The 11,074-nt window shown below is 31.0% G+C and overlaps 2 protein-coding genes across 3 annotated transcripts in view; both read right to left on the bottom strand.

Annotated features, from left to right (window-relative positions):
* Positions 1-3,242, bottom strand: part of LOC101498867 (uncharacterized) — a 10,725-nt gene extending 7,483 nt beyond the window's left edge. Inside the window, exons 1-2 of one of the 2 annotated variants that reach the window (XM_004506143.4) lie at positions 2,725-3,242; positions 1,404-1,573 (exon numbers count right to left, since the gene is read on the bottom strand). In XM_004506143.4, the coding sequence (XP_004506200.1) occupies positions 1,404-1,573; positions 2,725-3,004 (450 nt within the window). In that variant the 5' untranslated portion in view covers positions 3,005-3,242. The remainder of the gene's footprint in view (positions 1-1,403; positions 1,574-2,724) is intronic. The other variant, XM_027335864.2, reaches the window with a different exon arrangement.
* Positions 3,243-5,283: 2,041 nt separating this feature from the next.
* LOC101499188 (uncharacterized) lies at positions 5,284-9,943 on the bottom strand. The gene is made up of 9 exons (XM_004506144.4): positions 9,665-9,943; positions 7,706-7,872; positions 7,418-7,528; positions 7,162-7,218; positions 6,936-7,016; positions 6,404-6,438; positions 5,931-6,020; positions 5,660-5,819; positions 5,284-5,567 (listed from the first exon to the last, which is right to left on the bottom strand). Exons 1-9 carry the CDS (start codon positions 9,810-9,812, stop codon positions 5,463-5,465), a joined length of 954 nt encoding a protein of 317 aa, XP_004506201.1. The 5' UTR covers positions 9,813-9,943; the 3' UTR covers positions 5,284-5,462.
* Between the last annotated feature and the right edge of the window lie 1,131 nt (positions 9,944-11,074).

Below are 11,074 nucleotides of genomic sequence, written 5' to 3'. Positions count from 1 at the left end.
GGAATGCAGCATCCTAAAAGTTAAACTAAAAAAATAAATAATAATTATAGAGGTTTGTGATAATATAATAGTAGCAAAAAATAACAAAACACACTTGCAAGAACTGTGCTCCCCTACATTAGTCGAAAAGGATGCCATGATCAAACGTACCAAAAAAAAACTAAAAATTAAATACTTGGATAGATTGGAAAAAAACAATATATTATGGAAGAACAATGCAATTCATTGCACAGATGTATCCCTTTCCTTTTCTCACTTCCCATTGAAAATGTCATCATCACAATAAGCAGCACAGTGATATTGGTCTTCAAAAAATTGAGAAACCAATTTCAGAGCCATATTATCTCTATCGAACATTGGTTATGAGACAAAATTTGAGAATTTGCGCTAGTCCACTGATAGGAACCTAAATATATTTTTATTGTAATGTTTTTGGATAATGAGAGGGCCGAATTTAAAAAGAAGAAATTGTCTTATTGATTGAAGATAGATGTATTATAGAAGAAAACCTCTATAAACCTCATACAAAAGCTCCTCAGAGTAAAGACATTTATCTCTCTGCTCAAACCATGAGGTTTCTAACTGAAAATGTAATGCATGAATCCTCTCCTTGCCAAACACTCCCTTTATCCACATTTTTTCCTCTAACAAACCAGCCACATCAGAACTTGTACGCTTTTCAATATTCAGCACACTTGTTGGGCTTAGGCCCAAACCAAGTATCTAACATCCACACTATGAAATACAGAAATGGTAGTAACAGACAAAGGTTATGATAGAGGATAGAACTTGGGGGAAACTTTCCAATTTTGCCAGTACAGCACTAACTGATCAGCCCAGCCCAGATCTAAGATACATGAAACACATAAGGATGGTTTGAGAAGCATGTCCATAGTGAAATATCAAAACTAGGTTCATAAATCATCTGTCACAATTTATATAAAAAATAAGCAAGTAAATCATTTATTGTAAGTGAATAAACAAGGTCTGTGGATCACAAATGCATGCATAATGACATTTGTAATTCAAACCGAATTTGACTTTAACATAAACAAGCTACCCAAAGTATTCAGTCATCATCAAATTGGTAGGAAATTTACAAGGCTGGTTTTCTTTCATCAAACAAATCACTGAAAAAAACCAATAAGTTTGCTAATAAAATCAGTTGAGTACACAGCTTAGTTGGTCAATACACTGCATAAATTAGTTTAAAGAGTATAACATGACTTGATGACGTAGAAGGAAAAGAAACAATGATAATGTAAAGGAATTCATAGTTCATGAGCTAAGCAGTTAATTTTTGCTACTTGATTTCCAGCAAACAATCCATTTTAGACGAAATTCCAAGGGAAAAATAACTACAACAATCTGGATATAGAAGCAGCTTTTTTAAATTTACTCACAGGTAAGTTGGTGTGTATAAGTATTTGTTCAACCTCATCCAGCACATTCTTCAGTAGTTCTTTGCTCCCATCATCATGATTACTTCCCACACCACCTTTGTTTTCAACACTGAACATCTGGGGCAGCAACAAAATTAAACCCCCCAGAGGCTTGCTAGCAGCAATATATTCTGCCATATCAGTCACACAATATTTTGATGTTGTTAAATTTATTAGGATGAAAAAAAACAAACCATTCTTCAAATAACAATCAATAAAAAATAGTAATAACAACTATTTTCATACTTTTACTAGAGCAGATAATGTTGTGATGGGGCAGCAACCCGCTTTTCAATATATAACCACAATTACACAATAATAACAGGACTTTTCCTGCATCCTACAGCATATATATTATTACGTTGTTTGACAGTTATAGATCCGAGCTACACACTATTTGGATATATAGCTTAACTGTATAAATGTTTATATACAAGTTATCTCTATAACAAAAGATAAAATAAAGTTAAAGTGTTTCCATATAAGCTATAAGCTGTTTTTATAAGCTACCTTGAAGAACTTATGGAAATAAGCTAAAAACAGCTTATGGGGACACAACCTAAGCTATTTCTATAATCTATCTCAAATAGTCACACAATTGCTTATGTTAGTGATAAGCTCAAATAAGTCAATTCAAACAGCTTTATATGTAAGACATCTTAACCGATCTAGCATCAATTAATTTTCAACACGCAATAGCACTATCTCAACACAAACCCCGTGATGTATTTCTAAGATTCCTCCTATATATACTTCTCAGAAAGACATTAATATTTTCTTATTCTGTAAGGGTCATGCTAACAAAAGGGCACTTGTTAAGCAACCAAAAAAAGAAATAAAACACAATTTTGAGAGAAAATTTTTAATTTTTACAATTTCAAAGAATGAATTACACAACTTCCAAATTTTTTTTCTACATTTGGATTCTTAACAAGTGCCCCAAGGGCACTTGTTAGCATTTCCCATTCTATAAATATTAAATGAACCATGACATTCCAACAAATACTTCAGTACTTACTTTTTTTGTCCCAAACTAATATTTATTACAAAAATTTATACGGCGAAAGTAAAAAAAAAGTCAAAAATCAACAACTAAGAAAAAAAGTTAGCATTGAACACGGAGACACCGCAATAACACTAAGCGTTTCGCAAACACTATTCGTAAGTAGCATAAAATATCAAATTACATTGCAAATCAACATCGTGCACAACAGTTAAATCTCTCAGCACAAACAACAATAAAATAAATTGAAAAAAATAAAACATAGAGAAGAATAAGAACCTTGAACAAAGGACATATTGAGTTCGCGAAGAGGTATGAGGAGAACGGTGCGAGATAGATCAGCATGAGGAGAGAAATGGAGAGAAGCGGCGTGGTGATTGAGGCTAGCGAGTCGAGATCCGAATGGAACACCTGACATATCGTATTGGATTAGACGGTAGACGTCGACAACGGTGGCGCCGTCGCAGAGGTCGACACAGGCGACGAGGATGAATACGAGAGCGATGACGGAGTCGAAGAGCATTTCACGGTTGCGAGTTTTTCTTGGCGTCATAGCCATGGAGTTGAGATCTGATCTACTAGCTAGGGTTTCAGTCTCAGACCACGACGATGCCGATCTAGTTTTAAATATAATAAATAATGGTAGTTAATTAATTAATTTATGATATTAGCAGAACGTAGATAGAAAATGTTGAAGAGAGAGTGAGGGTGATGCAAGTGGGAGGTAGAATGGAAGACGGGGGAAACAATGTTAGTTAGGTTCGATGCAGTAAGCAGTAAGCACCATACATAACACTGGCTACTACTCTAGTGGATTTTTCATTTTTAGCTTAATTACAATTTTTATTTTCTTTAATTTATAAAATAAGTCTCTTATTTAGTCTATCTCATTTTTTAATTAAAAAAAGGACATATAATATTTTTAAATTATATAATATATAATTTTACAATATAAAATTATTTAAATGTAATAATTATTAAAAAAAATTAAAATTAAAAGTTTTATTTTAAAAATTTTATTGCGATTTTATGGATATTAATTATTATACATCATCATATAATATCTCACATTATTTAAAGTATATAATATTATTAATTTTTAGTTAAAGTATTAAAATGAGGAATTAAATTTTAAAATAAAAAAATGATTTTATAATTTAATAAAAATAGAAAATTTAATTTATAATTAAATATTTTCTTTTTAATAACTTATTTGCTGTCAAAAAAAATAGCAATTTTTTCTTGCAAGCTAGTTTTTTACAAGAGGGAGGGCTTTTTTTTTGTTGAGAATTTTTTTTATTGTATGTTAAAAAGTAATTGACTTTTTTAAAGTAAATAACTCATTTTAGAGGATAAAGTGAGTAATATCATCAAATGAATTATTAATATTATGTGCACATTTATAATCAATTATAGATAGTTATAATATCAATTATTCATCTACTCACTTTACCAACTTCTCACCATAGGAGAGTTAAATTCGGTTAATACATATATTTGAATTTGCATTAGAATTTAATAGAGATATATTGTGAATGTAAGAAGAAGAAGAAGAAGAAGAAGAAGAAGAAAAATATAAATTGTCGATATAAATAATGACGAATTTAAAAATTTTGATTAGTGGTAAAAAAATTATGTATTATAAATATTTATATAAAAAAAAGGTCAATGTGTAAATGATAAAATAATGATATAATTATTACTAAGCAAAAAACGATATCATTTTACACCTACAAATTGGAGACACTTTAACATTTATCAATTATATTTCTATATGTATTTTCATAACTTAAATTGTTATATGATTTTTTGTTCATTTTCTATACATCAAATATATCTTTTGTTCTAAATGTGACCAATAATTATTCAACAATTAATCTCTGATATAGTTGAACATTTAATTATTTACAAATAAAATAATTTAATAATTTTTAGTGGAGATAATAATTAATTTTTAAAAAGACAAAAACAAAACTATTCAACAACTATAAGCAAAATATATAGATAAATGGGGCAGCTGCCTCCAATCCATTTGATGTAGATCCATGCTTGAATGTAACATAATATTTTTTGTTCTAAAGAATGTGCATAAGATATCCTACAATTATTATACGAGTTGTAATTACGACATTAATGTAAATTTGTTTTAATCCCTCTCCTTTGTTTTAATCTTTCTTCTTTGTTTACCAAATCTCTCTTCCTCTTAATCCCTCCTGCAAAAGTTGAATCAAGTAAGTATAGTTTAAAATAGTTGATCTCCTCCACCATTCCCCTCCAAGCAAATCAATATGACATTCCTTTGCAAGTATGTTTTGTGAGCTTTGATTTGGAAGTCATTCCTCTAGTCCTTGCATTGCTTCTAGGCCTCACATGAATTGTTTGGAACTAGATGGAATGGGTCTATGCAATATCCATTGGCCATGGTTTAGCAGATTGAGATTGCCAACAATCACAAAAGCACGCAGTTAGTATAATCAGTGAATTAAATTTAGATAGTCTGATTTCGATCCAACAGTTAACATGGCATATGGTTCCTCAATGGCACCAATTATTGGATCTTTAATTGTACTCACATGGTTACTGGCGTGGGAATTCGGCCATAACTCAACATTGAATGGGACAGAAACCTATTCCCACGATAACGTTTACCAACAATTTCCCAAATAATAAAACAAACTACTTTGTCACCCTGCACTGGATGACTTATTATGATCACATGATTGTCAAACTACAAAAAACGGTGCCATAAATAAATGTATATACAACAATACCCAAGCAAAACAACTGCAAACTTACATTTACATCTTTGAACTAAATTATAGTTAGCGACCACATGCATAGGAAAACTTCAACAGCCATTTTTTATCATTTCAAATTATATTCCATTCTTTCAATATATATATGACATTTATTTCGGTACAAGATAATGCAACTAGCTATTTCCAATATTTGAGGATGTAGGGTATGGCGCATTCTTCTGAGCATAGCAAAATAAATAGTTGAGTCACTTAGAGCCTTCATTCATCTTCTGGAAATACAAAGCCTAACCCTTTATTGTCTCTATAAACTTGCACTAAAGCAGCAGCCTTGTACACAAACATCCCAAACATGGCTGGCACAAGCTAATATCACCAAAAAATAGTTATAAGCCGACCAATGTGTTAGGCAGTAGTTTAATAGTAAAGCACTCTCAAGAGAGTGTGTTTTTGGATACCTGAAAATCAAACAAATCACTAGTAATATACTGATGAGACACAGCCCAAAGTCCATAAATTGCCGCCGGGATCACAAGCCTTGGAGATGAAAGTGATATACCGCTACCCTTGATTGTTTTCTCCAAAAAATCTTCAAGGTCTTCACTTCTTATACCAATTCTGGTTAAGAAAATTTGTTTGAATAAAATATGGGATAAGAAAATGTCAACAACAGAGAATGCTATCTGGCGCGACTAAAACAAATTCAAGGCGAAAGTTATTCCTTCGTACTTTTTTGACTTCTTTTTCATGAATATTTGAGGAACGGTTTCACTGGATATGCTGTCTGCATGTTGATACAAGAGCTGAAGGTACACGCAACTGCATTGAAAATTATATATCGGTAAAGTACCAAAATAAGCAACGAAGGCTATATATATTTTATTTTCTTTGAACCCAGAAAGAGCAACTGTCATGAAAAGAAATATTATGATTGGGGATGTTTTGTATAACTTCTTGTTTGTTTGGTTCTGACACATCTTGTGCTCGGAACTCTTTTATTTAATATTTTGATTGGTTGTTTAAAAAAAAAAGAAACAACTAGCCTAATTATCATAGCATGTCTTAATCCACACATCTAGTAGTTGTTTTAAAAGGGACAGCCAACCATATACAATTCACTAGGCTTCTCAGATTCCCGAAAGAATTTCTAGTTATACTCGCCGAAAAATTCAAGACATAATATAGAAAAATGCATAACAAACCTGAAAAGGACTCCAATCGCATAACTTAAAGCAGCCTGAAAAGACAGGTACAAACATCAGTTCAACATAGATGCTCCAAACTTCTTTTCACGCACTGATACAGCATGTGCAGATGTGCATACTTTTTGTTTTAAGACGAAGGAAATAATTTGGAACTTACACCACGATGTTGAAAGTAAAACCATTATATTTGTGAGTCATGAAATAATATTAATTTGTAATTTATTTATCAGCTTTCCTAAAATAATTTAGACAAATTAGAATTTGATTTGATCCCCTTAATTAGTAATCATTAGATGTAAATGTTGTAACAATTATTTATACTGAGAAACATCAAAGCAAAAGGCATCAAGCCCTATTTTGTGACAATATTATGGTAAGACATTGCCAATAGCCTCCATCTAAAGTTAGTGTTATAATGAAGAAAGAACACAACTGAGTAGTAAGAAGCATTAAATTGATCTAGTTATGTAAATTATAATAGCATGCTAATGAGACTAGAAAAACAAAGGCATGAAAATGTAAAGTTTACCTGTACTGACAAAGTTATCAAGCAATATCCACTACAAGCCAATCCAATACCCACAGAGAGAAGTAGTAGTTCCCTCTTGAGCTAAAATTTAACAATAACAATTTAAAAATCAGCAGCTTAAACAATATCAGAACAATTATGAATGATCCAAGCCTACATGCCTTGAGGTAAGTGTTACTGACTTCAGGAAAATGAAGAACATACTGAGTCAAGAGAGGAATCATACAGATTGATATTGGAGCTTGTTTAGTTTCTTGAGTCTTGCTCTGTTGTCCTGGATTATCTGTTGACATATGAAGTGTGGCATCAAATATTATACAATGATCCAATAATTTACTTACCAAGAAATAATGTGAACTTGAAAATTATTTGAAAAAACATATCAATATCACATCAAGTTTCCCACATTCTGTTAAGGAAAATGACATAAACAAGAAAATGAATGTTCACCATATCCAAATAAGAAAGGAAAAAAACCATACCTTTGCAGTCAGCTTCTTGTTTATTGGTGCGGAATTATCACCTAACAGCCACTCTTGCGTACTTGAAAGTTTCAAAAAACCGCCATCACTGACACTGTTAGTCTCTATGATCTACAAGTAAGTATTAGAAGAATCACATGAAACTGATTTGCCCGATCAAAGAAACAATATACAGAACTTGCAACTGGATCGGAACAAAGAAAAGAATTTCCAAAACTGACACACTTGATATTATTATAAAAATTGAACCAGAATAGTTTGAAATTAGATACAATGAGTCAGCTGCACCTGCTCTATTTGTTGGGAAGTGTCGCTAGTAAGCTTACTAACATCATAATCACCAGAATTTCTGAAATTCATTTGCCATAATAAATCAGAAGTTCTTGATACAAAATCCCCGTTTAATTCTCTCTCCTTCAAAAATATTTGTAAGACATCTTCATCATCATCACTCACTAAAAATTAAGAATTTCAAAAAATTAGCTCTATGCAGAAACAGATTGCCAATAACAGGAAGAGAAAAAAAAGAAAAGAAAAAAAAGAGGATATCATGCAAAGGATTAAGTATTATTTCTTTATAGAAGCTAAAAGGATAGAAATAATGATAGCAGAACATGTACTTCAATGAATATAGAAACTAAAAGGTTGAATTATTTGTTAAACCCTACAACTGATGAATAATATTTTTATTGTTAAATGTTAGTGGCTAGTTTGTTATGGGGAGAATTTAATGCTAATAGCAGGAGTAAGAACCCTCGACCTCCTTCATAATACTTTTGGTATCCCAACCCAAACCACTGGCTAATCCTTTGGGGACACCTGATGAATAGTTATTAAACATAACACACCCCCTCATCCAAGAGCCTTTTTTGGGTTTGAAGAGTGGACAATGCTTATGCATGGCTATCATGTGCTAAAATTCAACTTTCATTTGTGCCATCTCATGCAAAAGCCTTATTCTATATCCTAACACTTGTTTTTGAGGCTTGAGGCAAGGACAGTGCTCATGCCCACCTACCTTGATTACTTGGTCAAAGAGACTTTGATACCACGTCATGAATAGTTCTCCCAAAAGCCTAAGCTGTAAAGTAAAAGTTCATGAATAGTTTTTGCATATAACAATTTTTTCGATGGAACAAAAAGAAGGCCTAGAATAAAAAAGAAAGTAGTGACAAGAATGTCAAACCTGTTTAGATTTTAATCTATAAGGACTAGGGTAATAATTGAAACACTAGTGTTAAACGTACAATATAACAACTTATTTTAATCGAATAATAATTAGATTAACAAATAAAAGAGAACTAAAATGATCGACAATACAAAAAATAAACAAGGAGGCCAATAATTCCCAGTCAATAATAACAGAAGCTTGTTTTTGACAACAGTTGTTTAGATGCACCCTCAAGTTTAATGTATCAACAAGGTATTCATCCAAGAAAATTAACACTTCAAACCACTCTTCTTTCTAATCCCACTCTCTTGTTATCTAAGCTCTAAAAATTATACATATACTTAAAAAAATAATAATGGATTGAGGCACCTTTATACCTAGTTTTAATGTTGTCTTTTAAACAATTTTTTTCAATAATCGCATTGCACTCCATATCCTCTTGTGAGTATGCTATCAGCAAAGACCAAGATTATAAACACCGAAAAAAAGAAATCCAAAATTATAAAATTGCAAAAACTAATAGTATCTTCAATTAATTTGTCCATAGAGAAAGTATATTGTGCTATGTAACACCAACACTTCAAATTGAAGATGGATCTAGTGTTTGACATGTGTCAGTTTCCAACACTGACGTGTATGGTTACATTCAATCACTTCCGTTTTCTTAAATTATTGCCTAATGTCAACATGTTAATATTGCGTTTGGTATCAATATCGATGCTTTATAGATAATGCACATTCTAAGTTAACAAACAGTTTTCTTTCAAATGCACGATTATATGGTGGGATTTTTTTTGTCTTAACTCTCTATTTTAAGAGGAAAGGTTTGGTAATACAGTAAAGTCTAAGCAAAGATTATTTCAGAGTTCGAATTCAGAGACTCCACACGGATTCATTTGTAAACACATTAATCACTTTAGCCCAAAGTTAATTACATTGTGGGTTTGATACATGAAACAACATCTTAATGAGTCTATTTTCATCCTCTAAGAAAAATGCTTAATCAATTTCTAAAAAAAATGACGAAATAAATTATATCGCAACGAGAAAAGGGGAAAATGAAGAAAGGTGCGAACCTGTAGTAGGAGGAGCAGCTCTTAGTGCTGAAACAATGGGTGTAGTTGTTGAAAAAGCAGTTGAGAAAGGGGGAGATAATGCACAAGTTTTGGGGAACTGAAAGGTGTAACAAGTGGAGAGGAATGTAATCCTTGAAAGGGTATCCATAGCATAATAGATGATGGATAGAAAGGAACTCCAACAAACAACCCAGAAACCTTACCCCAATCTCCCTTGGCTAATCCCTTAAGAAAATGGAATTGGATTTGCAGCGGTTGCTGCTGTGAACCGTCCGATCAGAAATGGATAGTCGAGATCGTTTATAGTTATTTTATTATTATGTTATTTGAACCGTTAGATTTGGATTAACGATCAAAATCATTAACTGCTTGAAATTGCAAACAATTCAAGTCCAAACTAGAATTGGATTGGATTTGGTGTAATGACTATGCGACGCAGTAAATGATGTTCATACATTGATAATGTGAGATTTATATTGATACAATTCTATAATTTTATATATTATTTTTGAAATTTACTTTTTTGTTGTTGTTGTGATATGTAATTTACTCTTTATCCGGTTTCAAATATACTCTTCATCTAAAGTACATAGAGTAAACTTTTAATTTGGTATGAATGTTTCGGTCTTTTTTATTTTATATTTAACTATAATATAAAAACACAATTAATTGTCTTTAAATTGTTCTTAATTTATAAATTTTGTCATGAAGATTATTATTCTGTCCTATTTTAAAAGTGAAATATTAACTTCATAGATTTATTAAGAAAATTGATGAATTAATAGTAGTTTATAGATTATTTATTATATTTTTACAATTTATAGACAAAAAAGAGAACTAAATTAAAGATTTACTCAATTCATCCTCGTCATTCTAAATATATCATGGATATTAGATTAGTCTTCGCTATATATTATGCTCAAATGCTCTTACAAGGAGGGATATTAAGACATTGTTTTCAACACAAATTTGATTAATTAAAAATTATTGAGTCTCACTAAATCAATCACATAAATTTTGTGGGATTCGTATAAATTTCAACTAATTAAAAAATGTGTTGAGAAAAGTATTTTAAAGAGTGTGTTATTAGTATAATTTTAATATTATAGTCTTACACAAAAATGTAAAGCTTTATTTACACAAGATATTGTTAATTGGTAAGGAGAATGCTAATGAGTACCTAAGGAAAATCAAGATCCATTATATAATTTTGAGTTTTTTATGATAACCATGATAAGAAAAACGACTCCATAAAAAAATTAAGAAAATGTACTATTTGAAAAAATGAAGTTATTCATGATTGCTTTTAAGTTTTATTAATTTTTTTTACATAAAATTAAGCTTTTGTTATAAATATTATGAACTATTCGTGGGTGTTCATATGTTTTCCACTTTTCATAACATGTCTTT

The sequence above is a fragment of the Cicer arietinum genome, chromosome 6 (assembly GCF_000331145.2).
Source record: "Cicer arietinum cultivar CDC Frontier isolate Library 1 chromosome 6, Cicar.CDCFrontier_v2.0, whole genome shotgun sequence".
NCBI lineage: Eukaryota > Viridiplantae > Streptophyta > Magnoliopsida > Fabales > Fabaceae > Cicer > Cicer arietinum.
The sequence above is the reverse complement of the archived record's forward strand: the minus strand, read 5'-3'. Positions and strand labels throughout refer to the sequence as shown.